This window comes from Lissotriton helveticus, chromosome 6, assembly GCF_964261635.1.
Source record: "Lissotriton helveticus chromosome 6, aLisHel1.1, whole genome shotgun sequence".
NCBI classification, from domain to species: Eukaryota; Metazoa; Chordata; class Amphibia; order Caudata; family Salamandridae; genus Lissotriton; species Lissotriton helveticus.
Window position 1 is genome coordinate 737015173 of NC_136067.1, and position 20382 is coordinate 737035554.

The following is a 20382-nucleotide window of genomic DNA, read 5'->3' on the forward strand; positions in this document are numbered from 1 at the left end:
TTATAATACTAGTATAGATCTTTTGTTGAAACACTGCCATCTCGTGCATGTCATCCAATCAATTCTGAAGAGTAGGGACTGTAACCATTTTCCAAAATTGTAAAATGCCCATCTTTGCCACTTCTAAATCTGTGGCAATCCCATTTTTACATGAAAAGTTAACCGAGGAAGGTCAGTAGTAGCATGTAAAAATGGCATCCTGGCATTAAGGTTGGTTGACGCGCCTCAGCTTTTCGTCTGACTTAATTATGCTTAAGCCATCAACCAAGACTCTCCAGCCATCTGTGTCCTGGGGTTTTCATTCAATCTGACTCCAGATGTAACCCATATCCTTGCAGTCAGTTTCGAGGCCACATCGCCAGCTGTTTGTTGCCATTCCTCTTTTCCCTTGAGGGTTCCAGGTGGGGGCCTGCTGGTGGTGTTTGAGGCAAGCTCGCAAACGGTGTGACCTATCCATCCCCAGGGTCTTTTCATCATTTCTCCTTTACCAGGGAGTTGGAAAGTCTACTGCCGTAGGTTGGTTGTTGCTGCAGCTGGTGTTGGGCCAGCAGATTTGGAGGATGCTCCTCAGACAGATGTTGATGAAGGTCTGGACTTTGTTGGTTGTGGTCACTGTTGTCATCTAAGTTTCTGCTCCATACAGAAGGACTGATTGTACTTTGGTGTTAAAAAGTCTTAATTTTGGTTTGCAGCGTTATGTCCCAGTAGCTCAAGATATTCATTAGCTGAATGAAAACAGCCCTTGTTTTGCCGATTCTTGCCTTGACGTCGGCGTGTGTGCCGCCCCACTGGTCAATGACACGGCCCAGGTAGGTGAAGGACACTTGAGCTTTCCTTCACAGTATCCCAAATTTCCTGACAATACCCAGACACTTTTGGACATTCCCACAAAATGTGCACTATATATCCAACCCAAAGACTATCTCCAACACAGAGAACCAGATCAAAGATTGGCCTTACATAGTTTAACTGGGGCCCAGAGCCAGTGTTGGAAGATCTCTGCATTTCAGACAAGCTTCCCTCAAACCCATATTATGTTAATCTAATATTTTCGAACAGTAACTGTGTTTCCTATTAGAGCCAGAGCGCATTAGAGCTCTCTTGCAAGATAATATTGTCAATCAAAATTGAGTAGATGCCTTCCATTCTAACAATTAATGAAGAACAGAGGTTCTAGTCAAATAAATGTGTGAGTTCCCTAGCTTCTGTTTCAGGGTATAAGACAGCTAGCATGCCTCCATCTTTGTGTTTGGGTAATGTTGTATTCCTGCATGAACTCTAGAAATTATTTTATAGAGCCATTTCTAAGTATATCTTCTACGTATGCGACCCTGTGCACAATCCATAGTGACCAGCTAATTTCCACCCCGTCAATCCTAATTTCTCCATTCCGCCACAGTGGTGCTTTGGAACATAAAAGCTCTTAGACTTTTAAGAGCCTGTGCACCCTCTGCCATGCGTCTATAGTGAAGTGTATTATTGGATTATAGTTTTATGCCAGATAAGTTTGATGATTACAGCATAGTGCTAATTACCCCGGCGTTTTAACATTATAGGTCCGGAAGGAACCATAATGTTGTCTCCCAATGTGTTTTGACTGTGTATATAAAATAAGTCAACTAATGAGGTGTGACGGGGCGGGTGCTCACCCTGACGGCCCCCGGGAGGAAAACGATAGGTGTGACTGGTGGTCGGCCGTCCCTTTGACCCCCCTTTCTGTTTCTGCTGCACAGCCAATCACATCTGTCCGTGCAAACCCGATGGACTGGTGGAGGGCCGATGCGGATACCGAACGCGGCCACTTTAAGATCCCCAGCGTGGAAGACGAGACTCCGCCCCCCTGGGACGTCAGCGAGCCAAAAGGAGGAGGACCCCGGAAGACGACGGACGGCGTTTCCCGAGGAGGTGAAGGAGAGAGGTACGCGAACGCGAAAGCCGAATCCGAGTGCGGAGAAAAGGAGACGTGGCAGAGCCCAGCGGAGGACGACAAGCCAGGAGGCCACCGGTTGGGTGCTTCGCCCCGCCACGCTCCCGCGGGAGGGGCGGTACGGGGCAAGGTGGCGGGATGGGTTTCTCGTAGTCAGCAACCTCCCGAGTGATGTATAGAAGTGTACAGTCTCTTGCTCCCTTTCCCTCACGAGCACTGCAGGCACTTGCCCAAAAGAGAAGCGCACTTGTAACACTTGGTGTCCCTCACTTACCCGGTCCCTAGCAAACTCAGGTGAGGAACGTCGGACTGACTCCCTGATTTCTTCTTTCCTTTTTGGGATTAAAAACACGACCTGAGGGGCGGACCTCGGCCCAGACGACATCGTGGGAACCCCCAGCCTGGAGGACTCTCTTCCACCGCGTGGCAGAAGCACCCTGGAACTCCCCACTTTTCCTAAGGGCGTCAGGACGGAGCCCGACGAGTTTGCACGGATTAGACTGTCCAATAGACGGAGAAAAGCTTATTTAAAAATAAAACCTTCCTTGAAATCACTTTTCTCTGGGTCAGAGTCGCTCACTTCCCCCCCTCCTGTGCCCGATCCCGTACATGAGGCAACCAACAGAACTCCATATACAGTAATCTAAGGCCCATGGCTGTAGTGGTAGCATATAAATTCGACTCTTTCAGTCTTGGTTATTCTACTTCCCAAATATGTTATGTCTTTTTCTATTTGCTGTAAGAGAGGTTTAGGAATTAGTAATGGTAACATTTCAAATACATAATTAAATCCAGGGGTAATACTAATTTTTAGGTTTCGCCTGGCGTTTACTGCACAAGCAGTATTGCGCAGGCGAAAACTTTTGTAAACAGTATGGAGCTTAATACCGCCTCTGTCTTCCATTGACTAGCCCCATAAATGGAGGCTAGCCATTGGAAGACAGATCTGCCCGTCATTGCCGGAGCAGATTCGTGGGCGTTCCCGCGATTTTTACTCATCCCGCCCCTTTAACGTCGTCATTGCGGCGGGGGGCAGTTCCTATTTTTTTTTGGGGACGCCATGTTTTTATTATCATTTGCCGCCGGAAGATGTCCAGGTGAGTGCGTCCTTGTTTCTTTCTCAACCCTCTTTGCCTGTTTGCCTCCGTTATTATGCATGTCCCCCTCCCGCTGTCCGTGTGTGCCCGTTCCCGCCCCCCCTCCCGCTGTCCGTGTGTGCCCGTTCCCGCCCCCTCCCGCTGTCCGTGTTTGCCCGTTCCCGCACCCCCCCTCCCGTTGTTCTTGTTGGGAGCTGAAGGCACTGAAGGGGTAATTACATTTTTCATTACCCCTTCTAAGGGAAGGTTTGTCCAGGTTTTCATGGGTAACACCACAACAATGAGCAGCCGCTGAGGGGCGAGGATAGAGCCCCCATGTAGATTTTTCATGAATGGCTTTCAGTTGGCTATTCTGCGCCATTTGTTGTTGTCAGAAGAGTTCCTTGAGGTATAGAGAATGTTAAGTGGATACATCTTTAAATGTTTTGCGCAACCCCCCCTCCCGCTGTCCGTGTGTGCCTGTTCCCGCCCCCTCCCACCCCCTCCTGCTGTCCGTGTTTGCCCGTTCCCGCAACCCCCCTCCCGTTGTTCTTGTTGGGAGCTGAAGGCACTATTCCTCAAACTGAAGGGGTAATTATGTTTTTCATACCCCCTTCTAAGGGAAGGTTTGTCCAGGTTTTCATGGGTAACACCACAACAATGAGCAGCCGCTGAGGGGCGAGGATAGAGGCCCCATGTAGATTTTTCATGAATGGCTTTCAGTTGGCTATTCTGCGCTATTTGTTGTTGTCAGAAGAGTTCCTTGAGGTATAGAGAATGTTAAGTGGATACATCTTTAAATGTTTTGCGCAACCCCCCCTCCCGCTGTCCGGGTGTGCCTGTTCCCGCCCCCTCCCACCCCCTCCTGCTGTCCGTGTTTGCCCGTTCCCGCACCCCCCCTCCCGTTGTTCTTGTTGGGAGCTGAAGGCACTATTCCTCAAACTGAAGGGGTAATTATGTTTTTCATACCCCCTTCTAAGGGAAGGTTTGTCCAGGTTTTCATGGGTAACACCACAACAATGAGTAGCCGCTGAGGGGCGAGGATAGAGCCCCCATGTAGATTTTTCATGAATGGCTTTCAGTTGGCTATTCTGCGCTATTTGTTGTTGTCAGAAGAGTTCCTTGAGGTATAGAGAATGTTAAGTGGATACATCTTTAAATGTTTTGCGCAAACCCCCCCTCCCGCTGTCCATGTGTGCCTGTTCCCGCCCCCTCCCGCCCCCTCCCGCTGTCCGTGTTTGCCCGTTCCCGCACCCCCCCTCCCGTTGTTCTTGTTGGGAGCTGAAGGCACTATTCCTCAAACTGAAGGGGTACGTTTTTCATACCCCCTTCTAAGGGAAGGTTTGTCCAGGTTTTCATGGGTAACACCACAACAATGAGCAGCCGCTGAGGGGCGAAGATAGAGCCCCCATGTAGATTTTCCATGAATGGCTTTCAGTTGGCTATTCTGCGCTATTTGTTGTTGTCAGAAGAGTTCCTTGAGGTATAGAAAATGTTAAGTGGATACATCTTTAAATGTTTTGCGCAAATGCAATAAAATACGAATATGTTGCATTGGATTTTCCAGCTATGGAGTTTTCTTTATATGGACATCTTTACTTCAACTGCAAAGTCATTGTGGCTTCTGTATGCTTTAGTTGGGTGGGCATTTTATTTTTGCATTTCATCATGAATAGCATGTTTACACCAAACTGTGATAAATGGAATTGATGTAAATGTGTAGAAGTACTACAATCATTTATTCATTTGGGTTAGTTTCCTTGATAATATCAAAAAGGAACTACTTTAACCCCCTTTCCTTTGATGGGCGGAAGTACGTCACAAATGGATTGGATTGGCCGAGCTCCCTGGACTGTGACACATGTTACCAGTCTAGCAGTTCTTTGCAAGCGTCACTGGCATGATGTGCTGAGCTCACCTCTCACTGCCTCACATGAGCAGAGAGTCCAAGGAATTGCCCATGAGTGACGAGGAAGCCCCGCAGACTGACCCCCGTCTCCTCCCCCCACCCCCCTTGCTACCGGGAAGGAGAGTGTTCCTCGTGCGTCTTGTTCTTCCCTTTATTCTGCCCTCCTTTCAGAGTCCTCCCACAGCATATCCTGCCTCAGATCTTGGCAGACCACTGTTCTCTTTCGGTTCCTCTTAAGGGGCAGCTGTTTCTAGTTCTCCAACACTTCTTTCTGCATTGCTAGATTGAAAAGAAGAATCGGGCTTTGTGATTTTTCCGAATGCCGCGTTTAATGCTTGAACTATCACTAACTACTTTCATTGTTTTTATAAGTAAAGTTTCAACTTTTAGTAGACTTAGAAATGTGCAACCGTCAAAGTCTAGATGCAAAGCTGGGTTCACAAAATGAGTGATGAACTTTCAGAAATCTGAGTTGGAACGGTTACAGAAATGTCTCCTTTACTGATCTACGGTGCCAATCACAGCCTTCCCACCAGAGCAAGATGTCAAGAACGAAAGGAAAGGGTGTGTCCAAAGTAATATGATCTCACAGTTCCTGACCCGTCTTATTATTTATTGCTCATGCTAAAAAATTCACTTAATCAAACAAAAATTGATATCGAAAGCACACTTTGATGGGAAGGCATATGCATGAATGGCGGAACAGAGGTGTGACTGGCTGCCAAACACAGGCATCAGACCAGTCATGTATGTGCTGGGCGTGCCAGTAATTAGCTGTAGTGTAGTTGGGATATTTGTTTGTAGCATGGTCTCTTTGAAAAAACTTGTGTTTAAATATTGCCTTGCTACCGGTAGTTCAGCTTGGATGACAGGTAGGTTTTAAGAAAGAATGTATGTAAACTTGATAGTGGAAGATGCATATGCAGTGTTTACTGTGTGGGTGTTGTGATTGGATGTTACTTTGTAATACAATATGTGAGAATGGTGGGAGAAGCAGAAGGGTGTATTGAGCTGTGTACTTAGTACATTAAGGTAGTTGTTTGGCAAGAATGTTGTTGTTCAAGTACACAGAAGCGGGACATAGACCGTACCAGAGATTGAGGGATAGTTCAGTCAAGGAAATGGCAGAAATGAGAGAAGCTTCTGTTTGTTCCAACTAAGAGGTCTCTACGTATTTACCAATAGGTCTCGCATTTGCGAGAGATTAAGCTATTGACATTGTAAATGGCAATGCCATTTATTTATCTTCTTTCAAAACCAACACATAAATAAAAAATTTGTCATTTACAATGCCAATAGCTCTAACTTGTCCAAAGGCGAAACCATTGAATTGTAAATGCTTGTTATGACCTGTGTTTTACCCCAAAGAGATAGTTGAATGTGGTATCCTTTTTAAAGTAAGATTTAGTTTTATCTACTAATGGTAAGATGTTGTCACATATCATGTCCTTATGTTCTCGATTTCTATACACCTAGGTATTCAGTTGTGCTCTTTTCTATTCGAAGGGCAGGAATCTAACCTCACAGACCCATGTGAGATAAGACTGTGCTCGCTTCTTTGCTTTCATTTTGAAATTCCAATAGATTACAAAATCTCTCATTTAGAACGTCTGCAGATCATTGTATATTTAATACAATACTACTCAGAGGAAGTTAATCTTCATTTAATGGATACATAAGATTGAAGGGATTGAGCTCAAAACCAGTCTCTCCATATCACATTTATTCATGAAAGTCCCTGACAAGATGGCTGCCACAGTTAATGAAAATTCTTCTTTCCACCGTTTCCACTTCATGACCCTGTCACCGGTCCAGGCACTTCATACTACCCTCACAGTTACGATTTTGGGAGTATGTGCTCTTCTGGAAGCTGCATGTAGGTCCTGCTTCAGAACGTTTTTGCCTGGTCTCTGCTATCAGTATTTTCTGTGTCTTTGAGAGTGTGGCCGTCGTTGCGCCCAGGGTGCGAAGATTGGGACTGGGGGCTTGGCGGAAGGGGGTTTGTAATAAGTCCTATATTTGCCATTCATAGTGCCCAGTTCGCCTCCTTATTGGCACAGCTTATGAAGTTGGTTTTGCTAACCTGATGCTCTTAATAAGTCTTGCATCACAGCCTGCAAGACTTCTCAGTAGGAATAATTTTTTAAAAAAGTCTTGTCGCTCTCATTAGGATCTGCCCTTCAACATCCGAACTTGCCCCTTCAGGTGTCAGGTACCGGTCCCCCACCAGTGAGGTTGTCTCATTCCAGCTGGTATGTAAACAAGATTGTGCACCAATAGTATATTTATATGGAAAATGGCCACCCAGCCCATTTAAAGATTTCAGTATAGAATGTGTCTGACACATATAGGTTGGGGAGGATATTGTATTCTCCAATAATTGGTTTGTCTTCCTATCCTATTCACCTGTGAACGCATGGACAACACCAATCTCTGCCATACGTTTATGGGCTTTTCTGTCCAGCAGCTTGGTCTTGGTACACAAAGATTGGACCTAAAATAATTGCAAGGTTTACTGGAGCGTTAATGTGAACATTACAGCTTGAACAGATTTCATCAAACTTCAGATTTCAGCAGTTCTCCCATTGCATTATACTTGGAAATGAGCATGAAGGAATTCCCAAAGTCTAGACGCACTTGGCCATGTCCCATTTTCAACTAAAGCCCCTGCTGATTGCAGTGACCAAGTATGAGTGTCATGGGCACTAATGCAATGAAGGTAAATGTGCAGTGATCAACTCAAAATATTCTGCAGGTGAGACTAAATGCACATATCAGAACATCATGATAATTTTTAAGTGAATTTTTTAGATTTGTTTTTAAAACGTACTATAAAGCAAAAAACAACTACGGTGCTGTTAGATCAATTCTATCTTTAACGCTGTATCCACTATTTTATTAAACAGCATAGATTGTTAAGCCAATGTATCAGTTCCCTATCACAAAATGGTAGTGTTAACAAGACTCCTGGGACTCATGAAGTAGTAGACAAACTTTATTCATAGTAATAGAACAACACACCAGCTAGACCGGAGAAGTCTGCGCCAGATGAGGCTCTGGACAAGAATAACTGTCAACTGTGAGAATATCAGCTGGCATTCTAGAATGCCAGCTGATGACATAACAATGCCAGTACGAGGGTAGGGTAGCGCGCGGGGGAGGACGAGAGCCGAGGGAGAACAAACTAAGGTGGTAGCGTATTACACATCAACACAACACATCTCCTCCCCAAGAAGGGCGAAGTTAGAATAAGTATGCCAGAACAGAGAATAGGTGAAGTGTCCTAATAGGTGAAAAGTCCTATTCACAAACAAAGTCCTTATACTTGCTGGGTTTAACAACAGTGCGTCCAAATCTACTTGTGCTAGTTTCTTCTATCACAGATTAGTCCACGAGATCCTGTACTTCCTCTGACTGGACGTCACTCCCACTACTGGGTGAATCTACAGAGTCACTGCTGTGGATATCCTGTTTTTCACCTATCGATTCGATAGGAACCTGCTTGGGGAGATCGTTGGCTTCTCTGGTTTGGGTTCGTCCTGGTGTACTATTCTCTTCTAACGCTATGTCAGACTCTTCGTCGAACAACCAGTCAAAGTCAACCTGCTTATCCTCCACCCGTACATCCTTCTTAGCTTCCCTGTCAGCGCCAATGTCATGAACACTTTCACTCTTAGCTATGTCCTTCCTCTCACAGGCAGATAGTGCAGAACAATGCCACACTTTTCCATTGCTGAGGAGGGCAGAATTACAAAAGGTTTTTTCCACAACTAACGGTTTTGAAAATCTGCGCTGTCCTTTTTCGATGAGTCCACTTCTTTTCACCCTCACTGTATCCCCCCCCTCCTTGAGAAGAAGTGGTTTACACCCATGTTTAGCATCAAATCGATTCTGCCTCTTCGAGTTACAGGGAGTACTACTTTACCTGGTCTCAAAATGAATCCTCCTTCCACTGATAATTCATTTCTGAGTTCCCAGAATGATCTTAATTCTTTTTTACCTGTTTCTTGCAATGCCAACCATTTATAATGAGTTTAATTTATTGTAGAGTTTCATCCCGTTCATATTCCCTAAACCATACATCTTTGTGAATGCTGGGGAACTCCTCACTAATGCATGCCACACAAAATTCTTCTTCTTTGCATCCTACATCACTACAATCCAGTAGGGGTAGACGGCTTAGGAAGTCAGCAACCACATTCCTAGCACCAGGCAGGCACTGCACATCATAATTGAAGTCTAACAACCTAACAGACATACGTGCCAACCTGGGTGAGGCATTATACAGTCCTTTAACTGTGAGCAACTTTGTGAGCGGTTTGTGGTCACATCGTAACATACCTCTCTTTCCCCAAATGTATTTGCGGAAGTGCTCCAAGCCCCACACACAAGCTAACGCCTCGCACTCAATAACCGAGAATCTTTCCTCAGTGGGGGTGAGTGAGCGTGATGAGGAGGCAATGGTTAACTCTTCACCAGTTACTTTGATCGGTGTAAAGATTGCTCCTATCCCCCTTCCGCTTGCATCCGTAGTGACCACACTGTTGAGACTAGGGTCAAAACCTTGCAGTGGTGGGGCTTGACAAATTACTCTCTTTAGTGCCTCAAACGCCTTATTGCAACACAGTGACCATTCAAACTTGTTCTTAGATTTCATTAATTGTCTAATGTCATATGTCTTGGTTGAAAAATGTCTTACAAACTTTGAATAGAATTGCACCAGGCCCAAGAAGGCTCTCAGTTCCTCCTCGGTCTGAGGTACAGGTACGTCCCTAATGGCCTTAAGTAACTCCTTTTTTGGTTCTATTCCTTCTGGCGTGATTTCATGTCCCAAATACATTACCTTCTTCTCTGCGAACCTGCATTTTGCATACTCCGCGGTCATTCCACATTTTTGTACGGTATTAAGAACTTGTGTTAATCTTTGTTCATGGTCATTTAGGTTTTTTCCCCATTACAAGAATGTCATCTTGGAAGATGAGCACATTCTTTGCATCTTTAAAAATCTCATGCATGAGTCTTTGAAACAATGCCGCTGCTGATGCCAGCCCAAACGGTACCCTCTTGAACCTATAACACCCAAGAAGCGATATGAAAGTGGTGAGGCACCTGCTGTCTGGGTGTAGTGGAACCTGGTGGCAAGCAGGGGTCAAATCAATTGTAAAGAATACTTTCATGTCTTTAGAGAGGGAAAGCATTTAATTTATTTCAGGGAGATGGTACTGGTCTACCAGAATTCTCTTGTTCAGATCGCAAAAGTCTATGCATAATCTTAACTTGCCATTGGGCTTGCGGGCTACAACCAATGGTGCGACCCACTCGGATGATTCCTGACCTCCTCTCTTAACGTGAACGTGATGTGTCGCACCCTGTGTATACTTGGCACTGCGTTTTCTTTTAGTTTCATTTTATGTTCAAACCCTTTCAACTTACCAATGGTGCGAATAAAGACTTTGGGGAATCGGTTTGCAATAGTAGACCCAAGTCCTTTATTCTGCTGTGTCAATAACAGGCGTTCTGCCCTGTTTGGATTTAGTTTTACCCCAATTTACCTTGGTCTTTCCATCCCACTACAGTGGGTCCCGTGGAAGAGACATCTAGTTATATTGGTTCCCTAGTAAATGTTTTTAGTCTGATATCTGGAGATTCCATGGCTTGTCCAAGTGTGTTCTCGAATTTCTCTCTCCATACTTTTCTGTTTACTATGGTACACGGTGAGCCTGAATCCGCTATAATTTTAATGTTCACTCCTTCTATGGCAACCTTACACGTAGGTTTCTTCTTCTTACCTTTTACATTTGACTCTGATGCTTCGATCACATTAAGTACACACTTTTTTTTTTTTACTTTTTATTGATGACTGCAACCAAATTTTCGTTGTGCATACAGTTTCTACACATCTTATACAGTCTTTTCAATTTTACTCCCCCCCGTCAACTTTAAACATCTGGCTCAATGCCCCTCCTGATACTCAGGTAATACAAATCATCCTCAGCAGCCTGGACCGCTCTATATAAGGGTGGTAATTCTTTACACGTAAAGGCAAGCTGTCGATGCTCAATCAGTTCTCAGTGTGTATACATCTAGGATTCCATAATTGGAGGCGTCGCCAGTTTCTATCCCTCCCAACCCCCCACCCCGTTCCGTACGTCTCCTGACAGCTCTGCATAGGCCATGGTATCCCCCCGGGCCTAGTGCTCTCGGAGGTCCAGCTTATCTAAAAAGTGTGATCAACATTCTCTGGCCAACCTGTGCATTCTCTGGGCCATTCTCCATTCGTGGACCCACCTCCCTTGTCCAGCCATCCCCCTTACGCGGTCCCCGTCTAGGAGGGCGTCAAGTCCATGTCTTCCAGTTCCAACAGTATCTGTTCCCAGTCCTGTGCTATTGGGTGTTTTCGTAGCCCTCGTTCCTCCTCCCTCTTGAGTATTGTACCTTCAGCCCTACCCCACTTCAGTACTTCGGGCCACCAGACCTCTACAGTCGGGGGCCGTGCAGATTTCCACCTCATAGTCAGCGTCCTGACCGCCAGTAGTAATGCTAAGTCCACGAACTTCAGTGGGGCCCTACGTCCTTTAGGCCTTTTCCTATGTCCCAGCAAGCACGGCAGCGCTCCCTCCGGTGTCCGCATGCCCGTGGCAGTGTAGAGGATGCGTCGGACCTGACCCCAATAGCTGTCTATACGTGGGTAGGACCATAACATGTGGAGAAGGTCAGCCTCCTCCGCATAACAACGGGGACAGCAATGGGAAGAGGCAGGAAACATCCTGTGCAGCCTTTGTGGGGTAAGGTAAGCCCGATGCAGTAACATGGCTTGGATAAATTTAAACTTCACATTTCTGGACACTCTTCTAGGGTGTTCCAGAACAACCTTCCATGCCCCATCTGTCATATCCTCCCCCGTGTCCAACGTCCAGGTGGTCCTGAGGGGAGTAAGGGACATAGCAGCGTGTACCCTAATGCCAGTGTATAACCACCTCACAAGATGACCTCCCGTTCCCATGTAATGTAGTAAGTGCACTAGCTCATGTTGCTCCGGTCTGCTACGCTGTGGGGCCCATGTAGTACGTATGTAGTGTGTTACCGTGGCATGTAGGAGGTATAGTCGTGGAGGGGCTCCCGTGGCCTGCACAAAGGAGGCGTGGTATAATAACGCATCATCCCGAAAGAAATCGCCAACTCTGTCTACCCCCGCATCCGCCCAAGGCCGTAATCTACCGTGCGTCAACCAACCCTGTGGCGTTGGGATTCCCAGGAGGGGGATGCTGTCGGCATACGTTGGGGCCGGCAACGTGTATGCCAAAGCTTTTCGCCAGCACAACAGGGCAGTATGCAAAAGAGGGTGGCAGTCTCGGGGCACTTTGGCCTTGGGAAGTAGTAAGGAGTGCAGTTCTCCACGCGCCCGCCGTTCACCGGTGAAGCCGATTTCGTGCAGATGTCTACCCGCCACCCATCTTGATAGCCATTGTAATTGGCTTGCGTAGTAATAACCGCGAAAGTCTGGTACCCCCAGGCCTCCACACCTGGCTCATTCTCCGCCGGCCAGAGCCCCAGATTAGGGTGGTGAAGAGTGTATTCAAGTTATTAAAGATAGTCTGTGGGAGGAGAACCGGTAGGTTTACAAAGTAATAAAGCAATCGGGGAAGCATGACCATTTTAGAGATGGCAATTCTACCCATGACGGACAGCGGCAGAGAAGTCCAGAATTGCACACTACTCCGAAGGCCAGCAATGGCCCGCCTAATATTGCCATCGATCTGGTCCTCCGGCCGTCTATAGACCCGTATGCCTAAATATTTAAACGTATCCTGCGCTATCGGGATTTGGGAAGTGCCAAATGTTATGTGGGATGGCCGTTGGCCCTCCTGGAAATAAAACCCCACCGACTTCGCCGGGTTGATCGCCAGTCCCGATACCTCTGCGAACCGGGTAAAAATGGTCGCTAAGGCCAAATGATTCTCCTCCAGATCTCGGAAATACAGAAGGATATCGTCGGCGTAAATTGATATCAAATTGGGTGTGCCACCGACGAAGATGCCCTTCTCAGCCATCCCGGTCCAGAGGGCGATCGCCAGCGGTTCGAAGGTCAAGACAAACAATAGGGGCAACAGTGGGCAGCCCTGTCTAGTGCCGCGATATATATTATAACTAGAAGAGACGTGTCGACCCGTGCGCGCCCGAGCTGTCGGGCGTGTGTACAACAGTCGGATCCATCGTATCAGGGAGTCGGGGAGGCCAAAACGTTGCAAGACCTCAAACATATACCCCCAGGACAGTGAATCGAAAGCTTGACGGAGGTCCAGAGCGACACAGACGGCCCGAGGTAAGGTCGGCGGCGTCGCGGCCATGGAGTCTCCTCGTGTTTTGGGACGTACTTCTCCCCGGCAGAAATCCGCACTGATCCGAATGAATCAAGGCCGGAAGGTGGGGCTGTATCCTCAGAGCTAAGGCTTTACTGAGTATTTTATACTCTGTAGAGAGCATTGAAAGGGGCCTGTAATTGGCAAGGTCAAGGGTGTCCCGGCCAGGCTTGGGGATTGAGATAACTGAGGCCTGCATTGTCGTTCCAGGCAGGTAACCAAGTTCATAGGATTCCTTATAAATGTTCTCCAAGACAGGGACTAGGGTCTCAGAATATGACTGATAAAACTCTACCGGCAGACCGTCCTGTCCAGGAGTCTTACCCCGGTTTAGTGATCGGATGGCTAATTTTATTTCCCGCTGCGTGATGGGTCCGTCTATTCCCGTCTGCTCCGCTCGGGACAAGACCGGGAAAGGCAAGTCACTCAGGAAGTCCAACATCGTTGCACGGTCCTCCATGGGGGGGGGGCAGCATATAGCGTCCTAAGGTGATCCCTAAAAGCATCATTAATAGCCAATTGTGTAGTTACCAGCCCACCCGCGCTATCTCTAATCCGTGTGATCATTGGGGTCTCGGGGCTGTCTCGTATCAGCCGGGCCAGTAAAGCACCCGATCTGTCTGAGTCGGCCTGTTGTCGTCTCAGGTAGTCTTTGTAATCTATAACTCGTAAGGTTTCCAAGAGTTCGGCGTGCTCAATATTACACAGTCGTAACTCCCCAGTGCGATCAGGGTTCCCACCCATCGCCGATTCTAGCGCCTGTAGGCGAGTCTCCACATCAAACAGCTTCCTGTGGATCTCCTGCCGGGACATTAAGTACACACAAGTTATAATCTGAGTCGTCGGAGGAATCCTCCTCGTATTCTATGTTTCCTTCAACCAACCTGACTCTAGCACTCATCTTCCTGTGACATACTTTCTGAAAGTGTCCCACTATGCTGCATTTGCTACATTTGATGTTGCGTGCAGGACATTTCCAGTCATTAGCTAGATGTCTGTGACTCCCACAATGACAACATTTTCTTTGTGTAAATTCTTTATCTGACCATTTATGGTCATACTCCACTCTGTCATTGCTTTTGCTTCTACTTTTAACTTTGTGCCTTATCTTGTTTCCGCTTATTTTTGCCACTACTTTAGGTTCTTCCTTTGTTTTGCTCTCATTTAGCACTGCTTTTGCACATCTTCCTGTCAATTCAGAGTGTTTTACTATTTCAATGATGTCATTTAGAGGTTTTTCTCCTTTAGCCCACAGCCCATCCTGAATGTTTGGGTTAGCTGCACACATAACGATCTAGTCTCTTATGAAGTCATCATTCAGGTCCCTAAATTTGCATGTAAGTGCCACATTCTTAAGTATTGAAACGTAATCCTCTATACTCTCATATTTCCCTTGTTTGCAGTGGTAAAATGTATATAGGTTCACAGCAACACATACGGTAGGCTTATAGTAACTGTCTAAGCCTTCCAATGCATTTGTAAAAACATCACCCTGTTCGCCTTCCTGTACCTTCTTGTTAATTTTATTGTAAACTTTAAGTCCTCCTGCCCCTAAACAATGCAGTAATATTTTTTTTCTCTTCAGGCTTAAGTGGTTCCTCCTCATTATCACATGAATAAATGTAATTATTAAAATACTCTCACCATTCTTCCCATTTCAATGGTGGTTCACGATGTACTGCTAAAAAGGATTGCGGGCGTGACAAATTGTACTTATTGTTATTAGCCATGTTATATTCAGGTTGTAATGTTTAGATATTCTCAATATGGAGTGGTCCTCAATCGCCAATAATCTATTTGTTTTGCTGTTTTAGCAGTATTATATTTTCTGTTTAGATACAATAGAATTACCCAAAATGTCTCACTTGGTTTACTTTTTCTCTTCACGCTTGCAGTATGACTCAGCACTCACGTCCTTGTCACGTGCCACGGCGAAATCTCATGATCCTACATATGGGGCTTTGGTTCCGCCTCTGTCTCCCATTGGCTAGCTCCATAAATGGAGGCTAGCCATTGGGAGACAGAGGCTGTCAATCACGCTTTCCCCTGAAAACGCGATTCGGGGGCTTTTCTCGTTTTTTTTTTAAGTCCCGCCCCTTTGTCCTGGGCCGCGCTGTGATTGGCTGCCGGCCTGGGACACCCCCGTGACGTCATTCCCCGGGCCGCGCTGTGATTGGCTGCCGGCCCGGGACCTGACTTGTTCTTCTTGTTGCACTGGAATAGCTTGCTGCAGCGCTATTGTTGAGAACAGTCAACTGTAGTGTCCGACAGGATGGCATCCCACAAACTCACTCCTACAGAGGCCTGGGTGCTGCCTACGTGTTTCGTGGGAGACTCAGCATTTCATCCTTCAATTATAGATAAAGCGAGTATGCCTATTATTAATGCCTTTTCAGTTCGTGCTGTGCGCTACTTAAGGAGTTAATATAATTGTATCCATGCTTTATTCTGCACATTGCTACACGTAGCGCTTTGAAACATCGTTCGAGAATGTTTGCCGCGCTGCATAGCTGGTGAGCGCCTCGATACAGTGTTGCACATTTGAACCGCGAGCAGTGGGACTCGCAGCTCCTTCCTTACTGCAGTGAGTAAAGTGCGCCCACATTTCTGCCTGCGTTAACCTGTGAGCATCTTCTTGTGTAGCGCTGCGAAGTCCATAGCAGGTTTGCGATTGGCGCTACAGCGTAAGAAACAGCCACATAAACAAAGTTATTAAAAGTGACCTACCTTGGAAGTCCAGGGGACGCGGAGGGGATCTGGCAGTGGTAGGTGTCTGTGAGGGGTGCTCTCTGCTGTGTGTCTGCTCCAGTGCCCACTCGTAGAGGGTCTGCGTGCGGCCCTCTCTGCTTCCCCCGGTGCTCAGTGCAGGACGCAGTTCCTGCCCTCCTCCGGTACCTGGTGGCTCCAGGTGCATGCGTCCGTCCGTCAGTCCTGCCCGGGTGCTCGCACTGATGTCTACTGTCCTCTGGTGTCTGTCCGATCGGAGCGCGCGCTGCCAGGACCCGGCTCCACTCACTCTGAGATTGTTTTGGGACAGAGAGGGCAGAGGAGCAGAGGCTGGGATGGGCGGGGGGACAGGGCCAGGGCGGAGCCAGCTCCGGAGCGCACTGGCGGCTGCTGCGGTTGTGGGGTTTACAGATCAGAGGGGGACCGGTAATCCGGACTCCCCTTCCGTGTTATGGGTGATTTACGGTGCGCCGCCTGCCTCTGCGCCTGTCCCTTCTCCCCGAGTGCACAGACTCGCTCTCTCCAACCCAGATTGCCACTGCACGGCTACATATGAGAGGCTTGCCCTAACTTGGTGCTCCCAGGGGCACCTTTAAGCATCTCTCTCTCTCTTTCTGTCTCCTTCTATGCGCGCTCTCTCTCTCTCTCTGCACACACACTCTTTCTCTTTCCCTCCTTCTGTACACACACATATCATCATCCTGCCTCTCATTTTTCCCTCGCATTGTCACGTTCAGTCTCTCTCTCCCTGGCTGCCTCTCTCTCGCCTTTCGTTCACGCCCGTGGCTGTCTTTTTACGTGCTTCCTTCTCCTTCCTCCCGCTTTTCGTCTCTCTCTCAGCCTCTTCAGTCTCCCTCTCCCAGTCTCCCCATGACCCTCCCTCTCTCTCTCTTTACCCTCTTTTCCTGTATGTCCCAACAATCTCTCCCTACGCCCCCTCCCCTCCAACACACCCCCCCATCTTTCACACTTGCCTATATTGTGAAATGTTCTTCTTTCCTCCAATTCTCTCAAGTTTGTCTCATCTGCCCCCCCCAACGCGCCTCGTTTTCCCCTTTAACTTATTCCAGTCTCGTCTTTCCCTGCGGTCTCTTCTCTTTCCTTCAATTTTCACTTACGTCTTTTTCTCTCTTTTCCTCAGATTTTTCTCTTTATCGAAAACCCCCGTCCTTTGCATCTGCTTTTATTCATTATCAGAGTAATTATGGGCTTGGGCGTGCTTGTGTGTGCCTGCTGCAGAGACATCCCCTCTTTATGCCCCCATGCGGCTCCAGGAACGTGCCAGTCCGCCCCAGCAGTGGTGGTCGGCTCCATCTTCTACATAATTATAGGTTTGCCGCACTTTCCACATAACCCATCATCTTCTGTATAACGTCACTCTGCAGATTTTAACAAAACAAAATGGATCTCAAACGGATCACAAGTTACTGCAAACGCTGCCACAAGTGTTGCTGTGCAGTGTAAGCCCCTTTACTGTGCAGTGAGAGGATGTCTTTAGTTTGCTGCCTGCATGTAGATGCTAAACTAACACTAATGTGGTGCCACCTCTGCCCAAACAGTGTTAACATTGTAAAAATGGCAAAATAGTGTATAATGCCACCAAGTGTTCTGCACCGCCCCTCATAAACTGCCAATTCCTGCTGCATACTTTAGTTGACTCCACTTCCTAATTTGTTCCTCTTCCCTGGCACAATTCCAGTTGGTCTGGTTATGAGGATTCAAGTTCCTCCTACAGGGGCCATTCAGTGGCCTGATATTAGCCTGCGCAGTCCCTGCGGTGTGGGGGCACTGAGTGCCAGGCCCCTCTCCCCGTACTGTGTATGAGCGGTGGGCCCCTGGCCTGAGAGCTCATGACTGGGGGGTGCAGGCCTCTCCATGTACTTTGCAGGGGGGCCCCCTCAAGTTTTGTTACGCCACTGTGGCTACCATCACCACGTCGTGCGTATAATGGGTAAACCTGTTGGAACCTACAGTGCAAGGAGGTGAATGTGTGCTTCCAGAGTCCCGAGTATCTTAACAGGAGCCAGTTGGACTGATCACCAGGAGGAGGATTGACCTGCATTATAACATCTGATGGGGCTCATAGAACTTACTGACGATTGTACTGGAACTTGTATGTGGTTAAACAGCTAGTGCTATTGTGTAGTTGTCATGTGGAATGATTAGTCAAGCTAGTGTATTTCGTGCAGTTTTTGACAATATACATACAAAAGTGCTTTTGATATCCACTGATACGACTACCTTTTTAAGAAACAGCTAAAAACATGCCTTTTTACGAGTTATGTCGTCCTTGGCTGCCGTCATTTGTGAACCTCTAGCGCCGGAACACTCCGGTTGGAGTAGCTGTTTACAAGTTTCGATCTAGAGATTTAACTATTGGCATTGAAAATTACAATGCCATTTATTTATCTGTTTTCAAAACCAAAACATAAATACAAATTTTGTCATTTACAATGCCAATAGCTCAAACATTTCAAAAGGCGAAACCATTGCATTGTAAATGCTTGTTTTTTCCTGGCGGTGAAACTGACTCTTTGAGATCATATCTCTTTCGCTCGTATTCTAAAATGGCCGCATGCACGCTTTTGTGTGCGCCAATTCAAAGGCTGCACTGCTTTCCTTTATCCATCCAATGTGGTGCCTGATGTCCGTTCTTACGTCAGCAACGCACGCTGCTTATTGATGCACCACAGTCATGTCAGGAGATCACCTCACCGCTCCTTCCAAAGCCAAATACTCCAGTGTGCACTCTCTCTCCCTTGTAATGAGGTCACCTCACTATTCCATTCACCACCAAATTCTCGTGAGTGAGCTCACGCTTCAGTTCAAATACTTTTTCATACACAGCTCATTACGAACTTCTCTGTACCTCAAGTTTCTCGGTTACACTTCGTCTTTTCTTCTCATCAGCTCTGGATTTCCCTGTTGCGATCTGCTCCCTCTGGGCCGCTCACATCTGTGACTTTCAGAAGGATTACTTTACCAACTTCAGGCGCCAGGTCAGTTTTAGAATTCATTAAATTTTTCTTTTGCGTAGATTCCTCGGTGTGTTGCCCTTCTCCGCTCGTCGCCATAAATGTTAAGAAGACTACTTGGACTCATGAAGTAGTAGATCGACTTCATTCATAGTAACAGAACAACACACCAGCTAGACCGGAGAAGTCTGCGTCAGCTAAGGCTCTGGACAAGAGTAGCTGTCAACTGTGAGAATATCAGCTGGCATTCTAGAATGCCAGCTGATGACATAACAATGCCAGCGCGAGGGTAGGGTAGCGTGTGGGGGAGGACAGGAGCCTAGGGAGAACAAACTAAGGTGGAAGCGTATTACATATCAACACAACAGGTAGCAATATAATTAAAAATATAGAAGTTAACCATACAAGACATTACGGAAGAATTGCACTGCGTTCAAAACTAATGAAAACGTATAAATAAATAAATATTTACTGACCACCACGAACGTGAAGTTCATCCAGCATCTCCCTGGCAATCTGAGCAGGTGTGATATATTCCTTGCCATCAAGAGTGTGTACGACATCCAGCTGTCTTTCAGCAATCAGCTTTGACACTATTTCAATGCAATTTCGTTCAGACAACCTGAGCATAAATAAACAATAAGTTACTTCTGCCATGATTTAGTTAACATATGGCTATACATAACCTTGTGGACAACAAATAAGAAACAATGGCAATGTATACTTAGTCATATTGGTCTAGACAGCTACTTATGTTACCCCTCTAATAAATTATTGTGGACTGTGTAGCTCAGCACCACTTACTGTTCCTTTAAAATGATAAAAAAATGTACACAGCACTTAGTACAGCACTTCTGCTGATAGCGAGGTCGATAACAGATGTTACAATAACCCAGATGAATGGCACCAAATGTATTGTCCTCAAAAGATTGATTTGAACTTGCGAACTTCGATCATTGCAGAGGTCAACAATGTTAACTCACTGAGACATCCAGAGGCAAATCGCAATTATGTTATGGTATAGATGGCATTGCCCATCTCCCAAGTTTAAATGCAGCAAAATGGTCACAGTTTCTGACACTTTCCATGGAACGGATCACATCTTGGATGTGATTAAAGAAGACTGTTTGATAGGCTCATCTCTCGAGACAAGGTCTTGTATGGGATACTAATGTAAAATAGTACGACACAGCAGCTTGATTCGTAAACCTCTTTATCCTCCCCTGTTGTCCTAATCTGGGTCTTGTACTATCGTCACCTTTCTTGACAACATGCGATTATAGATGATTTTATAATCTATTGAGCACACCAACTCCAAATGTTTATGAGCAAGGCTACAAATAGCTCAAAGATATAAATAAGAACAATTAATAGCACATTTTGTGGGAGGTGATATTATGGCTCTGTG

The 20382-nt window shown here is 46.5% G+C and overlaps 1 protein-coding gene across 1 annotated transcript in view; it reads right to left on the reverse strand.

The window, feature by feature from the left end:
• The window catches only part of UFL1 (UFM1 specific ligase 1), a 428808-nt gene that overhangs the window by 378828 nt on the left and 29598 nt on the right, over positions 1–20382 (reverse strand). The window contains exon 2 of the mRNA XM_078648232.1: positions 19451–19596. Coding sequence (XP_078504358.1) covers positions 19451–19596 — 146 coding nt within the window. The remainder of the gene's footprint in view (positions 1–19450; positions 19597–20382) is intronic.